Source organism: Oryzias latipes, chromosome 6 (genome assembly GCF_002234675.1).
Source record: "Oryzias latipes chromosome 6, ASM223467v1".
NCBI lineage: Eukaryota > Metazoa > Chordata > Actinopteri > Beloniformes > Adrianichthyidae > Oryzias > Oryzias latipes.
This window is the reverse complement of record NC_019864.2, coordinates 21,626,765-21,653,328: the sequence shown is the minus strand read 5'-3', so window position 1 is coordinate 21,653,328 and position 26,564 is coordinate 21,626,765. Positions and strand designations below refer to the sequence as shown.

The window sequence follows — 26,564 nt, the reverse complement described above, 5'->3', positions numbered from 1 at the left end:
GATTTAAAAAAAGGAGAAACTCAGTCTGTATTGATCTACAGCACCTCCGCAATCTCACATGCATTCTTGTGATAATATTGGCAGAAAAAGCTGGAAGTTGCAGCTTTTTTTTTCTAAAAGATTTAATAAAAGTTAAGTTAGAAGATTTAAAAACTGTTTGATGTGTGTTCGATGTGGTTTCCAAGACGTTTAGTAAAGAAAACTCATTGTGCGCTGAGACGCTGTCACTTTAACCCAATGCATCATGGGAGATTTAGTGAAACAGCCGCCGAACGCAGACAAGCGTCTCTGAGCTGCATTGTTTTGTTCACTTGTTCCATAGTCTGACACCGGATTCTGTGGAAAGCTACACCGCTAAAGACGAGCTTTAGCTGGTATTTTTGTCAGAACTGAGAGACTTTATGAGCAGAATCAGAACAAGGAAGTGAAGACTTTAACCACTTCTGATTGGTCCGACCGATGACATGTGATTAAGCCTCCAAGAATGATTGGTGGAGACAGTTAAAGGGGCGGGACTTTTCCGAAAACAGTTGCAGCTAAATCGCGGTACCGTCATTCTTGTCAAAATGTTTTTAATAGAATCAAATAAACACAAAGGAAAAAGTATTTGACAATCTTTCATATTCCTAACTACTCAGTGTTTTATCAGGGCCTGTTTGGATGAACACAGAGCTGATATCATGCAGATGGAAAATGTTTTTAGATCCGTTAATGAGGGCAATTTCTCACTGCACACCTGACAATCTCCCATGGCACACTGGTGTGCCGTGGCACACCGGTTGAAAAACACTGGTTTAAACAAATATGAGTCAACATCGAGGCTGCTTTTAACCTACCTGATTCACAAATGTACATGTTTGATTGAAAAACAGATCTGGAGTCAGACAAAAACAAAAGGTTCACCTCTGTCATGACTTTGTCCTGACATTTCTTCACATACTTCCCATCGGATTTCACAATGGTTTCCAAAAACTTGAGGTATTTGGTGTGTCTTCCGTGTGTTTCGATGCAGTGGACATAGTGATGGACGACACGGTCGCTGATCTCATTACACAGCTGATAGTTGTTCATGAAGATGTGACGCATCGTCTCAGCTTCCAGCAGCTGCAGGAAGAATGAACTATGATTGTTATTTTGGAAGATAATCGACTTTAGTAAACATCAAGGCAAAGAAATAATGTACTGTTATACACAGAAACAACAACAGACCCCAGGTGTGAGAAAGAGATTAAGATGTTTGTGCAGAAGAACTTGGTTCTGATGGTTTCCTTTGCAGAAGTTCTGCAGAAATGTGTGAGCTAGCGTCATTATCTGCTGCATCTTCTCATCATTCTGAAACAAGAAGAAACAAGACAAACAAGAGTCTTTTTTAAAAACAGAAAAACGATAACCAATACCAACATAACATGGACTCAGCTTCACTGGTTTACCATCTACCTGCTCATACTGGATCTGCAGCAGGTCCAGCACCACAGTATGGGCTCCCATGTTTTTCAGCAGGCGCTGCTGCTGCACCCGGCTCTTCTTACTTTGATTGCACAGCTTTGTGAGCCGCTGCAGGATCTAAAGAAAAGGCTGAATCATTCTCTGACCTCTTATTTTTTCATTGGGAAAAAAAATGAGATTACCTCTTTGACTATGTTATAGTTGTTCCCCTTGTTAGAGTCAATCTGAGGTTTGTTGTCCTCCTCCTGTACTGGACTCAGAACAACATCCTGGTAGAGAAATAAGGCAAAAAAATCCAGAATCATTTTAGGCCTCATTCCTTAAAGATTGTGAAAAATGTGGCTAAATAAAGCATTCTGCTCTATGTGGGCTTCCCACTTCCCAAATTTGAAAGCCACCAAATGGTCAGAGACCCATTCACTCAGAGATCCAGAAATCAAATTTTTTTTCTCCTCAATCTGCCAATTTCAAAAGAAGAAAACTGCAGGTTCTGTAGATATGGCGCCCAGTTGTAATCCAGTTTGTGAGCCTCTATTTAGAGTTAGACTTTGTGCTCAGTAATCCTTTCAGTTCAATGCAGCCAAATAAAAGAAGAAAAAGCCAATTTGATTCTATTCTGGTTTGACATGAAAAAACACAAATATAACAGTGATTTTAAGTATGCAAAAAATTAGTGACAATCTGGGTTTCTAATAACAAAAAAAAGAATATTTATAACTAAATCATTTGAAAGGGATGTTACTTTAAAGTCTGAAAGGTTGTAGAGCTCAGGTTGTTCAGCCAAATCAGAAATGATGCATTTCTGCTCTTAATGTTATCATTAAAATAGGCATTGATCACACGTTTCCGCCAGATTTGATGGATCTTGTTAACAGACAAACATATAAAAACATGAGCTAAAATCTTTATGTAAGAAAGATTATGTATTTTCCTCATCCTGGCATTATGTTTTCTTTTTATTTTAACTTATATCTTGAATAGATATAAGATTACAAGCATTTGCAAAATAATACAATTATGTATGAACAGGAGCATAGCAGATTGAACTGAAAGGTGTTAGTAATGGGATCAGGATGCAGAAACACAGTCAAACGCTCAGCAGGACACTGCACAGTACTTCATTGTTGGCCTCTTCGGCCAGCCTGACCCCCAACTCTTCGCTGCTGTAGACTCCGCTCTTCTCCACCCACAACTCAGACTTCTCAACAGTCAGACGCAGCTGGTCCAGATCTGCCTTGATCTGCTTGTAGTTGTCTACATCTTGCTCAGACACCAGGAGCTGGACCTAAAAACACAAAAGAAGGCAGAAAATAACCTAAACTTGAAGCAGAAAGTCTCCAGAGAAAGCAGTAATGGGGGGGAGAGCTAGATCGATTGGTGGTACCTGCTTGAAGGCCTGCAGCATTTCAGCTCTTTGACTGAAGTGTTTAAAGATGAGCTGCAGTGATCCAGACACCAGGGGCGGATAATCTTGCATGATGAGGTGTATGAGAACCCTCAAAAATGTCCGACCACCCTCTTCATCCAGCTCCACTGCACTTTGCTCGGAACTGAAAAAAATTATGAAAAAATAAAAAAAGGATTAGAACAGTTAGTAGCCAGAGCTTAAGATCATATTCAAACATAGCAAGACTTCACCAACCTTCCTGCAAACATGGACTCTGCTTTTGCTGCAATCTCACCTATGTCGGGATCAGATGCTAGGAATAAAAAAGGTTGATATTTAGGATAGCTTGCACTGATGAGCACCAGACATGCTCACAATAAATCTTTTTTATGACAGAGAAAAGACTCACGACTTATGAAAGACATTTCAGACATAGACATGTCGACCATGCTCTTCTCTCCAAACTCTTTCTTGTAGATGGACAACAAATTTGTGATCCTGTAGTCCAACCTCACACTGAGGATGAACTGAGCAAACGGAAACAGAAATGAGTTAAAGGCAGAAGTAAAAAATAAAAAAGAAGCAGAAAGTTTTCCTTCAGCCTGCGGGTTATCCTTACCTGGAGGATCTCAATGATCTTCAGTTTTGTGTCCATCACCATGTCGTCCTCATCGTCGGGCATGATTTGTCCTTTCCCATATCGCAAAGAAGGTGGGCTGTCGGGCAGATTTTGGGGCACACCTCGGCTCATCACCATCTGAGTCATCATTTCTCCGACGCCATGAATCGTTCGCAGAACGTTGTTTCCTGAAGATCACATTTTATTTTCACTAACTTTTGACCCGCACATCTATTTTCAGGAACGTCTGGAGTATGAAGGCCCACTCCGATCATCTTTTAAGCTACTTTAAAAGCGTTTCCAGTGGTCTTTACCTAATAATTATGACTTTTTAGCTAGAATTTTAAAAAGTGTGTCGTTTTCTAGAACATAGGTTTTGCAGAGCGGCAGTAGTTCATTAGAAATTCACCACTGAGCTGTGGGAGGGACTATTGATACAGAGTAACCCCGTCCCCCTTCCTGTTACTCCTACCCTGCTAACTTACAAACCTCTAACAACCCCAACCTCATATTACCAGTGCAACAAAAATGACAAGTAATATTGGAGCTATCCAGCTGTAAAGTTTTGAGCCAGATGCTCCAATGAGGAAAATGAAGACGTACATTGATCTATTTGTCTGCAAGTGAATGCATCAGAAGAAAGAGGAGCATGGAGCATGTGGCCCACCCAGCATACATTCTTTTTCAAATGGCATTCTTTTCATCTGATTCACGATTGGAATAAAGACATTCACAGAAACACAATTTTAAGCCCAATTTTCGTTGTATTTGTCCTCCAAACATCATTTCATTGGAGTGAGTTTTTTTAATCCTCACTTGTTGATGTAGTTTTACTAAAAATATTTTAATGCAGACATCTATCGCCCTGCAGACAATTGATTGCTGCATACATATTTCCATCAAGCTGCCTGAAACTGTAAAATTCTCTTTTCGTGATACTTGTACTTCTGAACTTCATAAGGCAAAAAAACAACGAAAGCATTGGAACTGCACTAACCTGAGTCTGGACCTTTGTTCAGCTTGCTGATGAGGTTGACTGGATACTGGAAAATGTCCAGGATGGCCAGCAGGGTGCGCGTGAGCCGCAGCAGCTCGCTGAAGCTGTAAAAACCAAAGTCAACCAGCTTTCGAGCCAGATTTACCACCTAAAGGGAAAAGGTCAGATGTTGTTAAAACACAAAGCAGGATAATGCAGTCAAGCAGATGACAGTGACAATAAAAGTTCTTCCATCTCAGTTTTTGGCTTCAATGTATTGCTACTTAATGTTTTAAAGAAAAACAACAGATTACAAATAATGTCAGATTTGTCTTAGGCCTCTAAGTACACTAGCCAGTATGTTTGTTTAACAACTCAATGTAGCTGCAGAGGCTTTGACTGTTATTAGAAGACATTGTTATTTTACCTCCAGAGTGAGTTCATTCTTATCCTTATCTCCAAACGGAAAAGACTGGTTGACTACGTCTTTGAGATATTCTTCCACAAACTCCATGGTGGAGGCAAATTTCCTCTTCATGTCCTCTCTCGAGCTGTCCGTTGACTCGTACTCATACCTGGAGGACATGGGTTTGCCGTTTAACAACATCCCTGCACATAATGTAACGGCTTTGGAGGAGATGCTCACTCGTCGATAGTGATCTTGGAGGGGATCTCAGTCCAGAGGCGGGCGTAGCGCACCGGAACCACAGACTCCTGCGGGTCGCGGTCTACGTGCATATGCAGCATGAGGCGGCAGAAGGCCGCTCTGAGGTCGTAGGGCAGGCAGTCGTCAAACATGCAGCGCAGGATCAGATCCACAGGTAACTGACTGGAGATCTGGTTGATGGCGAGGTACTGGCGGTCCAAACACATCTTAGCAAAAAGGTTCAGCTGATACCTGCAGAGGAGAGGTACAGACTATTGACTTCATGTACATTTCATTTGAAATCAGTACAAATAACACTGGAAAAATACAACGTAAGTGTCCCAACCTGTAATAAGTAATGTTTTCCACATCCTTCTTGTGGTTGGACTTAGCATCCTGTGCAAGGTGGCGTATGGATTTGCCGTAAGGCTCCTTGTTGCTGTCGATCCAGTAGAGCCAGACCTCCTCCTCCTCTATGTCCTCCTGCATTGAGGACTCCACGTTGGCTGGCATGTTAGAGATTAGCCTAGCGGGTTATGGAGAGAAAAAAACAGATTACACACCAAAATGCAATTATTCACAAACATAATAGCAAAAAAAGTATGTGGTAAAGAGAAAATATGAAATTCACAATAATAAACAGAAAAAACCTTCACTGCTGCCTAACGTGGAGAGATACCTTATGTTTAAACACGCTTCAGAGACAAACAGAGATGTGAGAAGCTTTTTGAAATTTCCAAAGCAGCTGGCGTGACTCACTTGGTTTGGAAGAGGATTTCAGCGTTGCTGGGGTTGAGCATAAATTTACAGATAAGCTCCTGTGTGACGGGGATGGCCATCTTGTTGGACACACAGAGATCAGACAAATAATCCAGGTATCTGATAAAACAGATTGGACACGGAATCAATAAAGTTCAACAAATTCAGGCAGATTGCTCCCCATTTATTAAAGAGGACAAAACAAAACCTATAAACTCATTTTTGGGGTTTACCAAACAATCACATATTTCAAGTCTCACTCCAATCATCTTCTAAAGAAATGTAAATTTAAGATTAATTTTCTATATACATGTCCTCCGTCAAGAGAAAAATCCTACAAGAACATGTTAAACAACCCCAAAACACCATTTCATTGGAGTGAGTCTTTAAAAAAGGACATGCTGATTTTACCTGGGTTCCCGGTTGCGCCTGAGCTGGTTAACAAAGGTCTCGATCTCCCTGGCAGTGATGTGTTGCTCAAGCAGCTTGCGGTTGTTGTGCAGCAGTGCAGTGATTGTGTCTTCAGCTAGAATCTCGTACCCAATCTGAGACTGCATGATGGAAAAATTTTTGGCGATATATTCCTGAAAGAAAAAAGAAAAAACCTGATTCTTTATGTTTATACAGTTAGGAAATCATAACTGCAGAGTTGACTATGTTACTTGTACATATATAATGTACTAGTATTTATATAATAGATCAAATCAAATATTGCATATTATAAACTAACCAAAAACAGTTAACGAGTCACACTTGTTGTTTTTTTTATTTAACTGCCAAATCTTCATGTTTTTCTATTTTCATTACCCCTTGACAAAAAATAATTTTCATTTTAGACATTCATGGTTTGGAAGCCATAAATTAATTTCGTCTGGGAATAAATAAAAAACGTATAAATAATAAAAGATTGATGACAAAATTATAATGTAAAAATCATCAAATATTTGACATCTCCTAAATATAACCTACCACATTGTTAATTTAGGAAAAAATGTAAAAAAAAAAAAAGATGGCATTTCTTTGAATCTTAAGTCAATTTTACTTCGTTTACTTTTATTTTTTAGAATGACAATGTTATGATCAATTGTGAAAAGATGTACGACTCCTTTTTGTTGCTATGACACCTGGAAATGCAGTTCCTCCTTAACACCCCGTTACCTGAATGCTCCACATTCATTTTCCTTTTTGATTAAGGATCAATAAAGACAATCCATCCATCAGGCTGTTAGCCAACCGCTAATACATGCAGACTCAAAAAGGTCACACTAGTCTGTAATTACCAAAGGGCGTTCTGTTTGAAGCTCACTAATGCTGCAGATCCTTTCAATTCCACACAAAGTATTTGTCGATCTTTGCTTTCAGCACTTGCTGTGTTTAATCCAACAGTTCAAAAATTTTAATTAAAAAAACATATGGTCACATTTCAATTTTTCCTTAAATTTGGTCGTTTTTAAATTCATTTTTTATGGCACAAAAGTTTTTCTTAATTGGTACTATTGATACGTAGAAAATAGGAAGGATCACGTACTTGATTCTTCCGATAGTCCTGTTGAGAATGTCGCAGAACTCTGTAGCAGAGTTTCAGGATGTACTTGATGTGAGCATATCTCTGATCTCCCAGCTGCTCCAGCTTCAGCATGGCGCCTTCTCCATTATCTATAAACGGAGCCTCAAGGATGCCAAATATCTGGAGCACAAAAAACAAAACAAAACATATATGGATCACGTTAACCAGCTGCAGTGCCTATGGACCACAGCAGAAGTTGAAAACCTTATGTGAATAGTGGTTTACACTTCAGCTCAGTCTCTGTGGTTTCACTTATCATTACCTGGGCAAGGATGTTTTGCTCCCTCATGAGTTTCTGCCTCTCTCGGTTGGGAGATGAGGTGGCCACAGAAAGAACATCCTGTCCGTTGTTTGGTACCACACACACAAAGAAAACCAGGTCCTCCAGGAGCTTGGTCACAAACCTGAAGATGAATTGAAACGTCAAATCGTAATGCTCACACAATAAAAGTAACCTTCATTCTGATGTCCTCATACCTCCTCTCATTCTGAGGAAGGTTATCATTCTGGATTTTCTTCACTGTCGCTTCCAAGACCTTGCTGGCATCATTAGCAAAGTCCAGGTCTCTGACTTCGGATAGCGGAACGGACACGATGGCAAAAGCTTCTTTGTCCTCTTTTGAGCGACAGGTGCCAATCTGACAGGATGACCCAAGAAAGACACAAGTAAAAAATCTTCTTATTTTTAGATTGAGCAAGTTTTGTGTTCAGACCTTAAGCATAACTGGTCGCTCCTCCTCTGCATCAATGGGAAAGTTGGTGCTGGTCACCCAGGTGTTGGTGCACAGGTGCCGAAGTCTCACATAGGAGTTTCTGAGGAAGGATGGAAGCAATACTTAACAGCTGATATGAGTTCAGGGAATGCAAACCCACAAAAAAACAGTTTATTAAACCACTTTGGGAATATTCATTCATCATTTTTTTTTATATCAAAATGATTTTATGAATTAAATAGGTGCAGGACCAGTTATCATTCCCGCATTTGAAAAGAAAAAATTATGCCAAAAAAAGGTCAGGAAAATATATTTCACAGTTAATAACCAACTAATTCAAAAAACAACTCAAAACCTGGAGTCAAAATGATCATTATCTCTAATTTTATTAGATTTTCTAGGGTTAGCTGTTGAATGCAGTTAGCTCCACGTGAGAGACGGACCTGGGAACAGGACAATCGGTCCGCTGTAGAGTGGTGGGGTCCAGCTCAAACAGAGAAGCAATGTCGCTTCCTGGAAGAGAAACCAGGGTGTAGGCGATCCTCTCTGCTGCCTGATGCTTCCTTTTGGAGTACACTGCATCGGTCTCATTCTGCAGCGCAAACGATCACACATCGTTTTGAGTAAAATACACCTTAAGCATTGTTCAAATGAGTACTAGAATCCCAGTGGTAATCAAGCAAAAACTAGATCAAAATAAATGCACCCCTCTTAATATTACTGAGAGAGCACTTTATGGCATAGTCAAAATTTTATGTATTATTTTTATGTATTATTATACATGAAACTACTAAAAAATACATACAATAAATGATTAAAACAGAAAAATATATAGAACTAGAAATGCAACCTTAAAAAAATCTGACTCTCATAGTGAATGCGAGCTTGTAAAAGTGGGTTTTAAGATGCATTTTAACACTTGCTGAATATTTAGTTTTTCACAGATTTTGCGACAAACATATAAAAGCTCAATCCCCTCTGAGATTCCTCTTGAACCTCCATAGCTCTAGGAGAAGTCCATGTTGAAATCCAAGTTTGTTTTGTGTGAAGCAAAATAACCCCAATAAGCTGGGAAGGATGACAGGAAGTGTGTTTTTTACCGTCATCATGAAAACTTACAAAAGGTCATAGCCATAAAAGCATGGACAGAAGCGTTTTAAGGGGAAATGAAATGATAAATATACCTGATTATTTTGTGCATAGCAATGAAAAGTGTTATTAAATTAGAGCCTAAGAGAAGCAGGAACATAGAAAAAAGAAGCATCCCTAATATTCAACCCTGTGGAACCCCAAATGTCACAGAAGCTGTGACAGATTTAAAATCAGAAAGACTTGCCCACCTAACTGTCTACCAGAAAATATTTAAAACCAAGATATTGTGGTACCAGAAAACTCCACAAAGTTTTAAAACCCACTGCACAGATGTCAAACCTTTTAATTATACATCTTAATTATATTTATGCAGTTTTTTGCCAAAAATCTTGGACAGTTTCTGCAAAGTTTCGTTAGTTCATTAGAAATTTGCCTCTGAGTTGTAGACTGTTGGAGCAGAGGGAGTCTGTCTAAACTTCCCAACATCTATCTGTTAACGCGCTCTCTCACTAACTTACAGCGCCTCACCCCCCCGACATAGCATTACCGGAGCAACAAAAAAGGCGAGCAATATTGGAGCTGTCCAGCCGTACAGTTTAGAGCCAGATGCCAGCTCAGACGAGAGAAAAAAAAGGCACATATGGATGTATTTGTCTGCAATTGGATGCATCAGAATGGAGCGGAACAGGGAGCTTGTGGCTTGCTGTTGTAGCTTCTACAATACACCTACAAGCTTTTTCCAACCGCATTTTTTCACCTGCTCCTCATTCACAACAATTTGAATAATTAATACTCAGGAATGTAATTTTAAGCCTAATTATATTTCTACAAGTCGTCCATCATGAGAAAAATGCAACAAGCACATGTTAAAAACACTAAAAATAATATTTCATTGTAGTTGGTCTTTAAAAGCTGGTGCCCTGCATGTTCTCCAGGTATTAGCTTCTTTTTTTGGCAAAGCCCACCTGATGCAAGTGCTTTGCACCAGCCACGGCAAATATATCTATTAAAATTAAAACTAATTTTAAAAAAACGCTGCAGAATTCCAGCCATCTAGCCTCTCAGTTCAACGTGCTTTGATTTACTGCATCATGCACATACTGTAAAGGCAACAGTACAAAGTTACGTGATCCGCCGTGTCAGTAGCCTGGGGGAGGTTATTAAAAACCCAAATAAAGATCAACTCAAAGTAGATTAACCAGACAAGCAGAATTCTCTATGGAAGATTGACATATTGACTGTTAGAACTTGTTCCAGAGATTCCTTGGAAATTCACTATAACTTGAAACTGCTGCAACACATTGGCACCATCAACAGAACGCAGTCCATAGTCATGTGAATCCAAAACTTAATAGCATTGTCTCTGAACCTTCATTTAAACTTGTTTAAACTGCCTGTTCCTTGCATGTCAATGGGAGGCTCCCCAGAGCTGCCTTCCTTCCTCTCCATCCTCCCACCACCACTAGTGAGTCACCCCACCAGCTTAGCACAAGCGAGCAGAGACGAGCAGACATCACGTCTGCCTCCCCTCCATCCTCACTCGCTGGGTACCCCCCTCCCACCCTCGCTCGCTCAGACGTTATGTAAGGAGCCCCTTGTGTGTCTGAAATCCAGCATGTGCAGGAGAAAGTGTGCGAGGCTGAGAGGGCTTGGGTGAATCTTGCTGGAATACAAATGTGCCGGGCAGCTCTAAAGCTGAAAGAAATGTCTGAATATAGATTCGGTTTGGCAGAGTTGGTGTGCAAGTGTAAGCTTAGAAGTCAGGAGAATGCTGAGTTAGAACTGTAGCAGGGGTATTGCATAACCAGAGCCTGATTAGAGTAGAAAGGGCTGAAATCTGAACTGCTGTTTCTAGGAAATACTAACTATTACATCACTCTTGTATTCCTTCTTTTCAGGCTCATTTAGATCAATCTATCATTTGAGATGCAATGTTACTTAAATTTAAGAACACCATAAATTATATTTATCAGCTTGGTTCATAGCATAAATAAACTGTTAATAATTGACAGTCTAATGTCCCAGTTTGAAGATAGGTGATGGGAAAATGGGCTCGATTGACTGACTCACCTCTCCTTTGGACTCAACTGAGCAGTCTTTGAATTCAGGATTTCCCTGCAGAGAAATTAAACAGTCAGCAACATGCTATCCACAAAGCTCTGCTGACAGCCCTGCAGCTATGATGGCTACATCTTTACAACAGGAAAGGATGGCGAATGGCAGGAGGATACTGCCATCTACAGCACATCATCCACAATCCCACTCAAAGTGCGCTCAAAGTTTCAAAACTCGTCTTTAATATAATGAAATAAGACTAATTAGTTTAGGATGTTCTTCCAAAATGACCTATTATGTGACAAACACAAGCCGAGGAGTGAGACAAACCTCAGCTGCGAGGTAATTCCCGGTTGCCAGGTGCTTGAATCGGAAAAGGCTGTTCCAGTGGCCGGCTCCTCCCCTGCACGGGTCATAATGCACAACCTGTCACAACAACACAAAAAAAGGTTGCATTAGTTTTCAAAAAAGCAGTTTGGTGAGCATGTTACGAGACTCAAAAGAAGTATTCTAATTTAAAAAAGGACTGACATTATTTCCAAAGCTGGCATTTTAAGTGAAATTTGAAGAAGAAAAAAAGTTACATTTTCAACTCAGTAGAAAAAATAAAATGCTGATTAGTGCAAAAGATACTATGTTTAGGATACTAAATTAGTAGAAGAAATACCAAACCATTTTTGAAAAAGTCAGCCAAATAAAGTTAAATATTGCTAAAGAAACAGAGAAGTATTTTTATTTTTATTTTAAAATAAAAATACAGAATAATCTTAGAATAACCAAACAGAACCATGTTGATGTCCATTTGAAGGTTAAATATGACTAAAATACAAATATTTCTTAAAATAAGCTTAAAAAAATCTTAAAATAGTCTTTAATGTTGATTTTAACAAGGCAATCCATGTAAAATACAAAGTAAAGTTAAGTCCTCTTAACCGCATCTGCAAAAAAATGTATGCTTTTTTTAATAGTTTATTGAGTTTATAGATAAGTTCCGAGTCTTTTGACCATTTTTAAATTTAGAAAGATCTTTATAGCTAAAACTACATCCACATTACAGTTAGTGCTTTCCATGATATTTTTTCCCCCCTGCAAAATAGAAATTGAATTTCACAAAAAGCAAAAAAATGAGGCACATAAAAAGCAAAAAGAATGCTGAACTTTGTTGCTCTGGCCACTAGGGCAAAATATTTTTAAAGGCATTAGGGCTTTTCCTATTCACTTTGTAATAAAAATGCAAAATGTGTTAATTAACCAACGCACCAGCATGAATTTATCAAAAGAACAAAACTGTCAATACTTGAGTAGTTAAAACTGCTAAGAGAAGAATGGAGCTAAAAAGTGACCAAAAAAGAGGGAAATCTCATTATTTTGAAATACAAACCCAGTATTCTCACAAATAATACTTTTTGATTTTGTACATGCAGGCAGAATTTTCAAAAAATGTTCCAATGAGCTTTTTCTAGATTTTCTAGATATCGGAAGATGGCAAAAAGCATGCTTAAAAAATTAAAATCATCAAGCAGTAACTGCAATATTAACAGCAATTCATATGAGAATGGATTCTGTTACAAAGAACAGGGCAAAAACAGGAACTTGAAAGACCTGCATGCTGATAACAGGTAACATGCAGCACAATAGATGGCATTTCGAAAAAGGCATGCAAGAGTTTGAAAATAAAAATATTATTTTATCCCGTTGGCACGATCTTTAGATATAAATTATGAAAAACTGCATTTGAATGCATGCAAACTACCTAAAACTTCAATCCAAATGACTTTAAATGCCCTCCTGTGCTATTTAAACAGCACAGGGAAAGCTAATCTTAAAAACTTTAACCAAGGTTGCCTTAAGGAGGGAAACCAAAGATAAAGATAATTTTGAAGTTAAATAGGAAAATATTTTGGAAAAACCACTTTTATCAATTTAGAAAAAAAGTGATAAAGAGATAAATAAATTGCACATTTTAGGTTAAAATATGCACCATACAAGCACAGACATAATAATAAAAATACATTATTTAAAAAAAACTTAGACACATCAATTACCAGCAGCTGAAAAAAAACATTTTGATTTTAAAAAAATGTAAAGCCTGAGCAAAAACAAACATTTTAAAAAAGCTCAAACAATTAAAATTCCCCAACAAAGACAGAATCTTCAGATGAATCAAACCAAAAGCTCTTTACCTCAACTTCCCACAAAGCCTTGGAGCTGGTGGCCGAGGTGGCCGATTGCCGCAGCGTGGTTCTGAGAAAAACATGCTGCTGTCTTTTATACCCATCACAGGTCAGGAACTTCTCCTGCTCAGCATGAAACAGCCTCACCACGTCTCCCTGTGATGCAAAATCAAAGGAGGAAAAAACTGTAAGAAATGCAGTTCAGTTCCAGAACACAAATTTAAAAGGAGAAGGGATTTGAAAAAAAAACACACCCCCTTCAAAACATCTTCCCTATAGTCGCTGAACTTCATGAACAAAGTCACTTTCCAGCTGGTGTTGCAGTTAACAGCATTGACCTGCAGCATGAAACGTACAATAAGAGGCAACAAATCTTCTATTTAGGATAAATTCGATAAATAAAAATACAAAAACCAATTAATAATCCCACCTCTTTGCAACCAAGATTATCCAAGAGCTCGATGTTGCTGGCGTGGAGCGGCTGTCCTGCATTCACCGGCATCAAGACCACCTTGTCTCCAACCACGACCTTAAAGCAAAGCCAACACAATGAAACAGGAGGCAAAAGTTTGCCAACTTCTGATACTCTAAAAAAACAACATAAACAGACAGTGAAAGCGCATCCATGCAAGGAGTGTTTAACAATGTATCATCCTGTAATTAGCTCTCCTCCACAACCAGCTCAACAAGTTGGCTTCGTGTGGAAGAGTTCTCACAGCAAACAAACACTCATATCTCGGAGGATATGAATGCAGCACACAACCGTACGGTGACAAAAAAAAGTGAGGCTCCTGTTGTTGTGGTGCTGCTTAGAGTAGACATGCTGTCCAACACAAGATGTAGCAGATTGTTCAAGGTCAGCTCTTTGGGCAGCCGCACTCAGGCACGCTGCGGCTGCACAAAACGCCTTCCAATGCGGTGTCGAGAGCTCCATTCAAAAGACAAATTCTCAAAGGACACATGCATTTATTTAAGAGAGGTGCTGCATCCATGCTTCCCCCCCAGTGTTTTTTGCTGATCTTCACTGCATGCACAATCATGAGCTATACCTTCAATCATAGGATGCTAAAGCCAAAAGAAAAAGGACAAAATCAGAAATGTCACTAGAACAGGGAAACCAACGACCTGAATGTAGGTGGACAGGAATCCCCATATTTGATGTTTGGAGAAAGGAAGGAAGGGAAACCTACATTGTCTCCTTCACTGCGCAGCTTCCAGAAGGGCTGGATGTAGAACCAGGAACCTTCATTCCCAGCAGGGTCCAAGGAGACGCGCATGGCATTTTTCTCGAGCAACGCAGGGAGACGCTTGTTCACAGTCAAGTACTTGTTACTTTTTATGTGAAGAAGCTATTAAAAAAAGAGAGAAGAGACAATTATTTATTACAAATAAATGTGAGGATTCCCTTTTTTCTTAAAAATAAAAGCTTAGAATGATACAAATCATGATCATGCCATTTTTAGGCAAACTTTTTTTTTTAATTGTCGTTTTCTGGGACATAGTTTCTGCAGAGCGGCAGTAATTTATTAAAAATTCCTCTCTGAGTTGTGGGCAGGGCCGGTGGTGAAGAATAAGCCTCCCCCCTCTTCCCATCACCCATATGTTTGCACTCTCTCCTGGTAGCTCACAGCCCCGAACACTCTCAATCTAACATTAATGCTGCATTAAAAAAGGTGAGGAATATTGGAGCTTTGCAGCCCGACAGTTTGGAGCCAGATTACAGCTCAGACGAAAAAATCTAGTCGTCTGCAAGTGGATGCATCAGAACGGAGCGGAGTAAGGAGCTTGAGGCTCGCTATTGTAGCTACAAACTTTTTCCAGCAGCATTTTCTTTTGTCTGCGCCTGATTCACAACAATTTGAATGAAGAAATACACAGAAATGCAATTTTCAGCCTATTTTCTTTTTAATATGTCCTCCACCATCAGAAAAATTCCACAAGAACATGTTAAAAACATGAGTGGGTTTTTAGGGTGATAGTCTTTTTATATTTATATCTCTTTAACGTGTATCAAACTAGCATTAACAAATGAATCTGATTATTTTAAAGCTATTCCAGACCTTTATCCTAAAGAAAGAAATCTAAAACTGAGCATCTGAAAGATTGGAAAAATTCTAAACTATGTTTGAAAGGGTTAGGCACCCTAAACATTCAGTCTACATTTGGTAAATATAGTTGTAGCTTAAGTGTCCTCAAGTTAACAGCCAGATATTTAAAAGAAATGTATCAGATTTTGCAGCCTCGGCGCATTCGTATTGAATGACACAGAGTCAAACCTGGCGAAACAGGAACATTAGAACCACACTGTTCATTCATACTGCGTGTAACCTGATACCAAAAGTAAAGTGAGCTCTACCTGGATGACATTACTGTACTTGACAACGTCTCCGAGGACCTTCTTGTTCTCAGTCTCATTCTGCTTCTGTTCCAGCTCTGCTGCATGCTGGGTAAGAAAACAGAACCCAGATAAAGCTTTCAACTGAAATTGAGGTGTGGACTGTAAGCTTATATCACACGAAAATTGTACCTGCAACTTTTTAAACAGGTCTCCTTGTGTGTTGTTGTTTCCTTGTTTTCCTTGTTTGGCTTTCCAGAATTGTTTCTGGGCTGAGTATCTGTTCATAGGACATACCTTGAAGAGGCAATCTGCAGAAGAGGAGACGCAAGTCAAACTCATGAAAGTCAGTTGGGTAAAAAGCAACTGTAATCTAACAAAGCGGAACATTTCTCTCCAAAGCAACAATGTTCTGTAAAACAAAACCAACTGTCGGTCTGTGTTGGTACACCAGCGTAACTTGCACACCTCTGAACTTTTTGGGTGGATTGGCGAGGTCTCCAGCATCGGGTTGAAGCACACATCTGTCATCAACGAGTCTGCAGAGGTAAAAGGGAAAATAAAAAAATCAATGAACATATGCCTTTATTATTTTATGGCTTTAAAAACAGACATTTGTGGTTGACAAACTGGTCAGAGGCTCCACATCGACATGCAAATACGTGATTCTTATTTGACTTTAAAACCATTTGAATATGTGGAATGGTGCATCCCTTGCTCTCCCCCTGATGTGTTTTCAATGCGAGAGTCTCCGTTTCATCTCACATCCGTCTGCTGAGAGCTCTGCCAGCATCTGCTGCCAGACTCAACATCTCAAATGCAGCTCTGACACTTTAGCACTTTAGCCGGGAGAACTGCTCAGGCTTGGAAGTTTGTTTACAAGAAAGAAAATACAGCAGAAAAGCAGAACTCGTGATGATGTCATACTTTAAGAGTGGTGATGGAAGAGTGGCCTCAGTAGAAGGCTTGGTGTGGTTGCAACCCAAAGAGGAAACCATGTGGTTTCTGTTTAAAGATGATTAGAAAGCCTAGAGAGGGCACCATTTAACGACCTTCTTCTTTCGCATGTTTTAGGTTTTTGTTTGCTAGTTGCTTAAAACGATATCGGGCGGTAACATTAGATTTACATTTAATTATTTGCAGACACTTTAATCCACAGCGACTCACAAATGAGGTGGATCGATGCAAATATAGACTCACTGTTAACTGTGTTCCTCAGCTGCATAAAATGTCAAGAACTATTTAAAAGGGCTGCTGAAATACTATAACAAACATATTCGCAAGTTCATAATTTGATACCCAATAATTTTTTTTTTCAAATATATATTTAAAACTAATTTAACTTTAAGTTTTTAAAGATATTTTTTTTATTTCTGCTTGGACGCATCCTCAGTGAAGGGTCAACTGGTGTTTTGGTTTACTGATCTTCAGACACCCATCCATGTCACCTCATAAACCACAGCCATCAAGTTTTTCAGCAGCCTTGCTGATTTCTTTTTAGTGGCTCCTCTTTCTAGGTACCCCCTGATCCACAGCCTTAAATTCTCCTATTTTGCCCTTCAGGGTCATAAATCTCTCCCAGACTCTTCACGCACTTCTCTCTGGTTCTGAGAAACAGTCTAGTCTGGCTTGAACGTCCTTGCAAGGAGGCTTGGATCAGCAGCTGATGAATGCTGGATCTGGACAGAGTGCTCCTGCCCTCCACCTTTGTTGCCTTGACAAAAATGTTCATAAGTAGGTCAAACGTTGTCACTGCCATGGTGCAACCAGTGATCATGTCCAGGAAATGCCACGCACATGTAGTTGTCCAAGAGGTTAATTTTTAAGCTGTTATATTAGTCTCATATGAGTTCAATAATCTTCTTTGGGATATGGTATGTCGTCAAAAGGAGTGTGGAATGGATCCAAAGGCGTTGGCGAGGTTGAGCCAGAGGACTGCCAATTCTCCCACCTCCCCGATCAGCTGTATGACCGCCCCTGTATGCTCCAGACAGCCCAGCATTCCTAAAAGTCCACCCTTCTGTAGGATGGTGCAAATATAGGCGTTCCTCAGGAGGCACTCAGTGCTGAGCGAGAAGATGGTGGAGAACTGTATGCTCACACTTGCATTCTCCTCCTTGGATATCCAGACACCTTCTGCGTGTTCTCAATGCTTGGCTACCTTTGTCCTAACCATTCTACCCTGATGACCCTCCACAATCTCTATGAAATAAAATAAAAATCAACTTTAACATAACCAGTTATATACAAACAGAACTTTAGAAGTTGGAGTAAAGCAGCTGAGCGTGTAAAGCTAGACAACATATGCTACCATCAAGATTATAGAGCTGAAGGATTCTGATTGTCATCTTTTGCTACGTGATGCATGAACCATCAGTTGCCATTTGTTGTCAGAGAACAACAGTACTGGAGGGGTAGTAGATGTGAAGGGGGAAGTTCGTGTAGGAAGGTGCTTCATATTAGCACCAACAGGCGAGTTACAGCAGGGTGAAAAAATATAAGTTCAAGTTTAAAAAAAAAAAAAAAAAGAGGGAAGTAACTGGAACCACATCAGTTCATGAGGTAGCAACTAGGTGAGTTGTTTTAATTAGATTTCTCCATTAGATAAATCCATGAGAACTCTAATATGAAAACTTTTTAAAAGATCAAAATTTGACTCAAATGGGGTTGTGTGTGTTTTATTTTTGATTGACATCTTGCGTAATGCTCAGCAGCCTTACTGGGCATATTCAAGTTTCCAGCATGCATATTTGTCCCACCTTCTTTCCCGTTTCAGAAAGTCTGGGAAACAATTTTAAAAAGAGGTTAATAAGGTGAAAAAGACCATAAACCTAAATAAATAAATAAATCAGCTGAATTAAAATGGGCCCAATACAAAACACCCAAACAAACCGGTTTTTCCATTTTCATAAATTCATTGAATAACACCCACACACACACAGGATAGCCCATTCCCAAAGCTAAGGCCATGACAAAAACAAAAGGAATAAAATGAATAAAAATTACTTTTATTTAAGTCAGTGAGAGTTAAATCATGTTGGGTAATAACGACTGAGAATTATGACTAATATCTAGGATGTTAACTGAGTCAGCTGTATTTTTTTCCATATTTGACTGCAGATGTTAAAATAATTTAACCTAAATGGGAAGAAACATAAATAACTTTTCTTAAACACTATATATTCAGCTCTGGCTTTATAAAAGGGACTATAGCAATAAAATAGCATATTCAAAAGTCAGCATTTTCATATGGCCTTTAAAAGGGAATCTATAAACAGAATTTAAGCAATTTGGAAAATGAATAAACAAATGCAGAAAAAATCTTTCTTAGAGATCAACAAGCTTTCATCAAAATCTAAAAGTTAGCATTTTTAGATGGATAGAAAAAGCAGATTTTTTTTAATTACAGAATTAAATGCTTGCAATTGCAGGTGGATGGATGTTGTTTGAAAATGAAAAACAAAAACAAATCCTCTTTTAGTTGGTGTTTTAGCAAAGACTCCACATTTTATTATTAAGGATCCAATCTCCCATTTAGTAGAAAAGCTGACTTTCAAAACTTTAAAGTATTTAAACGTCAAATCCTACCTGTTGGAAAAGCAGTGGAGGAAATTAAACTTTCAATTTACCTAAAAGGTCATTTTTAAAGAAGTCAGAGAAAACACTTTAAGCTAAACATCTCCCGTTTTAAATGGGCATTATAGAGATCACCATTATGGATTTTTGTTTACAATAAACAGCTGGCCCCATTTAATAATACCAGCGTAATTTTTACTGTTTCCTTTTATTTACGCAGCATCCTTCGTCAGTTTTTTATTATTAATTCCCCGCACGTCAGAATCGAGGCCACATCTAACTGAAAAACCCAAACAGGAAGCTTCACCAAGTGCTAAGTGGCTGAACAGGAAGGTGATCTGGAAAAGTCGGCAGCTCATAAATAAGTTCCAACAAATCTGCAGGGAGGCTTCGACAGCACCCAACACTCTGTAACCAAGTTAAACATGAACCACAGATAAATGTGCCAGGCTGGACACAAACACACACAAAAGCTAATAATAGCTGCTGCTGCTGAGTGGACTGACGAAACAACACAACAGCAAACACAGAGCGACAGATCCTTCCGTTAGAAAAATGAAAGTGACAAAAGAGTCACTTCATCATCTGAGTTTATTACTTTCCATTGCTGAGTCAAACACACCTCCTCAAATAGTTTGAGTGAATATTAGAGTAAATATTACGAAATGACTAACAATGTTCTTTTTTGGGGTATTTTGATTTTTTTTTTTTTTTCAAAAGAGCAACAAGTTGTTGACTTGAACCAGCATCAGGGGGGTTTTCCGGAAAGCAGGTTATCCGCGTTACCTCTGCAAGTTTTTGGCTAAGGAAGCAGATAACCTCAGCTTTCAGTTCCAAAAATTGAGGTATGTTTCAGGGTATGTCAAGTTGCCATAGCAACTCATGCTCTGAACATAACCTGGTCTGGAGCAGGTTTAGTTGAAAGTTAGTTTGTTTTCAGAGAGGTGAAGCAGCATGGTGTGTCCATTTGAAGATGATTTAGTGGATGAAGAAGCTCAGATAATACTTTTTCCACCGTGAGAGGGTGAAAAGACCACATATGGATGTTGGATAGATAAACTTTTTTACATGAATCTAACTTGATTATTTGCTTCAGTTATGATGAATAATTTTTTTGAGTTCAGTCAACTTAAAAATAACACGTAGTTATCAGACATATATTTTACTTTCATTCAAATTTGCGCAAAGAATTGTGGGATACCTTTGCATGTTGACGGAATTGTTTAATTCTTTTTGCACCATGAGTGAGAGGGAAGGAGAGGGTGATGAGTTTATTTAGCACCACTAGTACACTGTTATATTGCAAGAATTTAAGTTAGAATCAGAGTCATGTCATTTATTGCAAATCCACATTGCATCATTTATTTTAACGATATAAAAATGAGAATAACTGTGCCCTCAATCTTAGACATATAAGAGTTCAAGAAGTACAATAAGTTAAGATGGAAAAACACTTAATTGAATTGGAGTAAAATGACATTTAATTAGATAAACATGTCGAATTTGAGTTGTATAAACAATTATTGAGTTGCATAGACATAAGAAATTAAGTTGAATAAATGTAACTCAATTACTTGTTTTGTCCGTTCTTTTTCTCCAAGCAGAAACTCTTTTTGGTGATGCAGCCGTATTACTTTTTTGATGGGCCGTCATTAAAATTTCCGACTCCGTCTCACTGAAGTATAGCGTTCCATGGGGAGTCCGGAAATCAGTGATCTATTGAGAATGTCTTTATGTGCCTGCTGTGCACGCGCATTAACCCAGGGTTACCAAGTCGAGCATAATTACGCTAACTCATATCCGGTCTTTTGGAACCGAAATACCCAGAGTAAGCAAGTTCAGGCGCATTTCAGCCAGAGTTCAGGACTGAAGTCAGGGTAGTTAAAACATGCTTTCTGGAATACCCCCCTGGCTGTAGCAGGAACTTTAGTGTGGTGCTGAGTAAACATGGGAATGGACAGCCTTGTGCAGCCTGGGTTACAAGGTGATCCTAGCGCCTGCAGCTCAGAAAGCCTTTTTAAGGCTGTTGTCAAACTCCTATAGTCCCATTTAGATCATCTTTAATCTATTTTCAATGTGCTCTGGTCTTTTAATTATAATTAGGCATTTTTCAGCTAAAATATTTTTTTAAAACAGTCATTTTCTGGGTCATAGTTTCTGCTGAGGCAGGAGTTCAATAGAAATTTGCCTCTGAGTTTGCGGGCGGGATTGTTGACGCAGCGTAAGCCTTCCCTCATTTCCCATCATCCCTTTGTTTACATGCTGTCCTTAGTAGTTTACAGCCCTTCACAACCTAACATAACAAAAATGGTAAGAAATTTTAGAGATTTTCAGCCATACCCTTTTGAGCCAGACAAGGAAAACCAAGAACTATCCATTTGTCTGCAAATGGATGCATCAGAATGGAGCGGAGTAAAATCTAGGTCACACCTAAAACTTTTTTCAAACAGTATTTTTTTCTTTTGCACCTGATTCTCAACGATTTGATTAAAGAAATACTCAGAAATGCAATTGTAAGCTTACTTTCCCCTGTTACTAGAAAGAAAACGCTACAAGAACATGTTGAAAACAGCACAAACAGGATTTTCCATAGGAGTGGGTCTTAAAATCTCTTGCTCAACAACAGCAGGAGTTGTGAACATTCACACGTTTTAAAAATACAACAGGTTGGCTTTTCTTAAGCTTTTGCACAGAGTGAATGATTCAGTAAAATCTGAGCTGCGTCCACAGCATGTTACGAGCACGGAGGTATTGTTGCACACAAAATACAAATTGTGAGATAAGAAACTCTAAATGGCTCCATATGCAGAGGTACTGCTTGTACTGTAGTGAGGATTTGAAGAAGAGGAAGGAATGAAAGAGAAAGAGAAGAGGTGGGGGAGAGACGGTGGGTGGAGCAGACTCATTCCTCAGGGCCAGTCCAGCACGATCAGGGGCCAGATTGCATGCAGAACCACTGGGGCATTTCCCCGGGCAATGAGGCTTTTCGCTCAGGAGGAACAGCCTGAAGTAAAACATTCTGATATGCCCGCTTAGAGAGGGAAATCTGGGCAAAAAGAAGGGCCGTTTAAGAATGGCTGTTACCACAAACAGATCAGCAGATTCTGCAAGAGCTGGGCTTTTCTTCACTCTATGACCCCTGACCTGGCTCATTGATGGCAAGAGCCACTGGAAGGTTCTTCTGCCTTAGGGGGTGTCAACAACCACCTGAGGTCAGGGAGACATATGGTGGTAATGTGGAGAATTTAAAGTGGCTCTACAGTATCTCAGATCTAGTCTGGACCTGTTACATTGCATCATCATGGCAAAATAGCACGACCGGTTTCAGAGCACTTCCTTTAAACGTTGGATAATCGAGTCAAACTGAGTTTGGGGGAACTTTAGGACTTTCATTTTGGTTGAATTTGTACGCATCTCCTGGGGTTTTCTCTGAGAACTCCGCGTTGGGAACCACATATCCGTTTTCACGTGTGCACCTGGGTGATACGCTGCTTTGCATTCCTGTAGCATTTGCGTAAAGAGTTTCCTGAGACGCAGCGGTTTGCGCGCCGACGGGCCCGGGTTGGCCGTCAAAAGCAGCACGGTGCTGCTCTGAGGATATGGTGAAGAAGTCAAGTGAAAGTCTGCAGGACGGACACCTGGTGGGGGCCGACACGAAGGGTTCAAAGTGAGACAGAGCGAGTGGAAGTAGCACATACATACCCCAAAGTACTGATGAAGCCGTTCACCGAGCCTTCCGCGTAAAGAGACACAATGTCTCCAATGTGAAGGAAACTGGACTTGCGCTCTGCCATTCTTCACCGAAAAGAAGCTTTTTTCGGTTTTCCCATTTAGGAGAGAAAAGGGTATTCCTCTGCCTGCCCCGAGGAAATCCACGCGTTACTGCGCAGTCTGTAGAACACGCATCCCGACACTTTGGGGTTTATATATATATATATATATATATGTAAATATAGGTGCGCAAAGCGACGGCGAAAAGAGGTGCGCATGAGCTGCAGGCGCTTTGTCAAACGGCGTCGTTTCCCTGTTTTGAAAGACTTGTTAAAGTTCTTCCTGTATGTCAGTGCGAATCGGGCTCTTCTTCGCATCCACTTGAGGGGGTGGAGACTGCTGTCAGGGCTGAGAGCAAACTCCCCTCAATGACAGCTTTCTATACTGCTTTAGTTAACGCAAGCTGTGCGGACAGTCTGAAAACAGCAGCTCTGATGCTCATCTGTCCAAAAAGCTTCTGCTCATATTTTCTCACAAGAGTATTTTTTCATGTGTTGACATAAACTTTGTACGGAGCCCTGGACAAGAAATTCAAAAAACAAACCAAAAAAATGTTCCTATGTGTATTATATCGTGTGTTTCTTGACTTTATGTTTACTGTAGCACTTTGTGATTCTATATCTTGAAAGGTGCTATACAAATAAAGCTTATTATTATTATTATTATTCCTTCAAATTAACAATCTGTGCACACAAATTAGAATTTTATATGAACAAATTAGCGTTTTTTGAATACAAAATTGAACTTTTTTGTGAACAAATTAGCATAAATTGGTCTTTTATGGTCACGAAAAGTAATTTCTAAACAAAATACAAAATTGATAATTATAAATGCTCATTTATCACCAGTAAATGCTAACTTCTGGGTACAACATAAATACTCATTTGTGTACATGAAAAGCTATTTTGTGCACACAAAATGCTCATTTGTGCACCCAAAATGGAGGGGCTCATTTATGCACAAATATTTTTGGCCACAAAATCCTAGTTTGTCATAAACAAAATGCTAATTGGTGGGTACAGAATTCTAATTTTTGGACAATTAATGCACATTTTTAGTGGCCATAAACACAATTTTATGGCCACAATTTGTGGCCATAAAACACTAATTTGTGCACACAAAATTGCTAAATTCTGGTTCTGTGCACAAATTAGCTTTTTGTGCACAAAATGCTATTTGGTCAGTACAAAATTTTCATTTGTGCACACACAATTGTATTTGTGATCACAAATAGCAAATTGTGTGCACAGAATGCTAATTTCTGGCCACAAAATACTAATTTGTGACCACGGAATGATAATTTGTGTGCACAAAATACAACATCACAAATCATTGATTGAGGAAGCTATATATATATATATATATATATATATATATATATATATATATATATATATATATATATATATATATATATATATATATATATATATATATATATATATATATATATATATATATACACGGTATATAATTTTTGAGATGGACTATAGTTTATTGTCAAAGTCATGTTAGCAAATGGGCAGCCTTTGATGGTTTTTGACATAATCTATCTTCATGAGAATAAAAGTCTCTTTAGTGATTACCCCCTACAGTCCATTTTTGTTTGCAAAAGAAATACGTCTGTCTTCTATGTATTTCTTGTGAAAACGTGCAGGTACAAATACTAAAATCACCTAAAAAATACAAAAAGCTGAGTCATCAAACCCATGAAGTAAAAAAAATCTGACAATTTATTTGTTTGCTTTTTTTTAGTTTGCATTGTGACCACAAAATGATAATTTGTGTGCAAAAAATACAACTTCACAAATCATTGATTGAGGAAACTACCATGAACAATGCAACTATATATATATATATATATATATATATATATATATATATATATATATATATATATATATATATATATATATATATATATATATATATATATATATAGTTGCATTGTTCATGGTAGGTGAATACCTCACTAAATCTGGTTCTGCTGGAATGTCATCTCTGAAATCTTAAAATTCTTACACTAACATTTTGGTTACTGAAGTGGATCTTAAAAAGAGCAAATAAAATCACAATAAACTGATTTGGAGCTGAGATGATTTGTACTTTATGATCATCTGAGTATTTGACTTTTTATTTGTTTTAGAAAAACAGCAAAGCATATTTGTTTTCAAATGCAGTGAGGTGATAAATTTGACTTGAGTGAAAAAATAATACCCAAATCACTGAGTTTATATACTTTGAAAAAAAGATAGTGTAATCTGAAATTACTGAGGTGCTTTCTGAAACATTATCCATTATTTACATTTTTGTTCATCCCAGCCCCCTTCTGAACCTGGTGCTACAGGTTTAAAATATCAGGAGCCAGCATGGTGTTAATTTGGATACTTATGAAGATTTCAAGGCTTGTCTGCTTGCTTAATACAGGATGCACTCACTGTTAAATAAAACGACAGAGGAGACTTTTTCTGCTGAGGAGACTGGGGACTTTTGGAGTGCAGGGACCATTTCTAGAGTCCTTTTAGAACTCTGTTGGGGCTTCAGCCATCTTTTATGCAGTGGTCTGTTGATGCAGCAGCAAACAAGAGGAGAAGTTGGTCAGGAATACCAGCTCTATCTTGGGGATAAAAATTTTACCACCATTCACTTTAAACTCTTTTTAAGATGTGCAATATTTCTGACCCATGATGCAATGAATGACCAAAGACTCCCTATGTGATTCTATCTACAGTACAGACCAAAAGTTTCCTTCTCATTCAAAGAGTTTTCTTTATTTTCATGACTATGAGAATTGTAGAGTCACACTGAAGGCATCAAAACTGTGAATTAACACATGTGGAATTATATACATAACAAAAAAGTGTGAAACAACTGAAAAGATGTCATTTTGTAGTTTCTTCAAAGTAGCCACCTTTTGCTTTAATTACTGCTTTGCTCACTCTTGACATTCTCTTGATGAGCTTCAAGAGGTAGTCACCTGAAATGTTTTTCACTTCACAGGTGTGTCCTGTCAGGTTTAATAAGTGTGATTTCTTGCCTTATAAATGGGGTTGGGACCATCGGTTGTGTTATGCAGAAGTCAGGTGGATACACAGCTGACAGGCCTACTGAATAGACAGTTAGACTTTGTATTATGGCAAGAAAAAAAGCAGCTAAGTGCAGAAAACGAGTGGCCATCATTACTTTAAGAAATGAAGGTTAGTCAGTCAGTCAAAGCAGTAATTAAAGCAAAAGGCGGCTACTTCGAAGAACCTAGAATGAGACATATTTTCAGTTGTTTCACACTTTTTTGTTATGTACATAATTCCACATGTGTTAATTCACAGTTTTCATGCCTTCAGTGTGACTCTACAATTTTCATAGTCATGAAAATAAAGAAAACTCTTTGAATGAGAAGATGTGTCCAAACTTTTGGTCTGTACTGTATATATACTGGATTATGAGTTCT

General features: G+C 38.6%; 1 protein-coding gene across 2 annotated transcripts in view; it reads right to left on the bottom strand.

Annotated features, from left to right (window-relative positions):
- The window catches only part of itpr2 (inositol 1,4,5-trisphosphate receptor type 2), a 59,557-nt gene extending 36,122 nt beyond the window's left edge, over positions 1-23,435 (bottom strand). Inside the window, exons 1-30 of one of the 2 annotated variants that reach the window (XM_023955929.1) lie at positions 23,048-23,435; positions 16,238-16,308; positions 15,962-16,080; positions 15,791-15,877; positions 14,625-14,783; positions 13,865-13,963; positions 13,689-13,772; positions 13,444-13,590; positions 11,591-11,686; positions 11,276-11,320; positions 8,557-8,705; positions 8,114-8,213; positions 7,878-8,038; positions 7,663-7,804; positions 7,362-7,520; positions 6,245-6,417; positions 5,834-5,953; positions 5,421-5,600; positions 5,075-5,326; positions 4,856-5,003; positions 4,450-4,597; positions 3,453-3,640; positions 3,243-3,360; positions 3,089-3,146; positions 2,831-2,996; positions 2,564-2,731; positions 1,629-1,715; positions 1,438-1,563; positions 1,210-1,332; positions 904-1,104 (exon numbers count right to left, since the gene is read on the bottom strand). In XM_023955929.1, the coding sequence (XP_023811697.1) occupies positions 904-1,104; positions 1,210-1,332; positions 1,438-1,563; positions 1,629-1,715; positions 2,564-2,731; positions 2,831-2,996; positions 3,089-3,146; positions 3,243-3,360; positions 3,453-3,640; positions 4,450-4,597; positions 4,856-5,003; positions 5,075-5,326; positions 5,421-5,600; positions 5,834-5,953; positions 6,245-6,417; positions 7,362-7,520; positions 7,663-7,804; positions 7,878-8,038; positions 8,114-8,213; positions 8,557-8,705; positions 11,276-11,320; positions 11,591-11,686; positions 13,444-13,590; positions 13,689-13,772; positions 13,865-13,963; positions 14,625-14,783; positions 15,791-15,877; positions 15,962-16,080; positions 16,238-16,308; positions 23,048-23,139 (3,966 nt within the window). In that variant the 5' untranslated portion in view covers positions 23,140-23,435. The remainder of the gene's footprint in view (positions 1-903; positions 1,105-1,209; positions 1,333-1,437; positions 1,564-1,628; positions 1,716-2,563; positions 2,732-2,830; positions 2,997-3,088; positions 3,147-3,242; positions 3,361-3,452; positions 3,641-4,449; positions 4,598-4,855; positions 5,004-5,074; positions 5,327-5,420; positions 5,601-5,833; positions 5,954-6,244; positions 6,418-7,361; positions 7,521-7,662; positions 7,805-7,877; positions 8,039-8,113; positions 8,214-8,556; positions 8,706-11,275; positions 11,321-11,590; positions 11,687-13,443; positions 13,591-13,688; positions 13,773-13,864; positions 13,964-14,624; positions 14,784-15,790; positions 15,878-15,961; positions 16,081-16,237; positions 16,309-23,047) is intronic. The other variant, XM_023955930.1, reaches the window with a different exon arrangement.
- Positions 23,436-26,564: the final 3,129 nt, after the last annotated feature.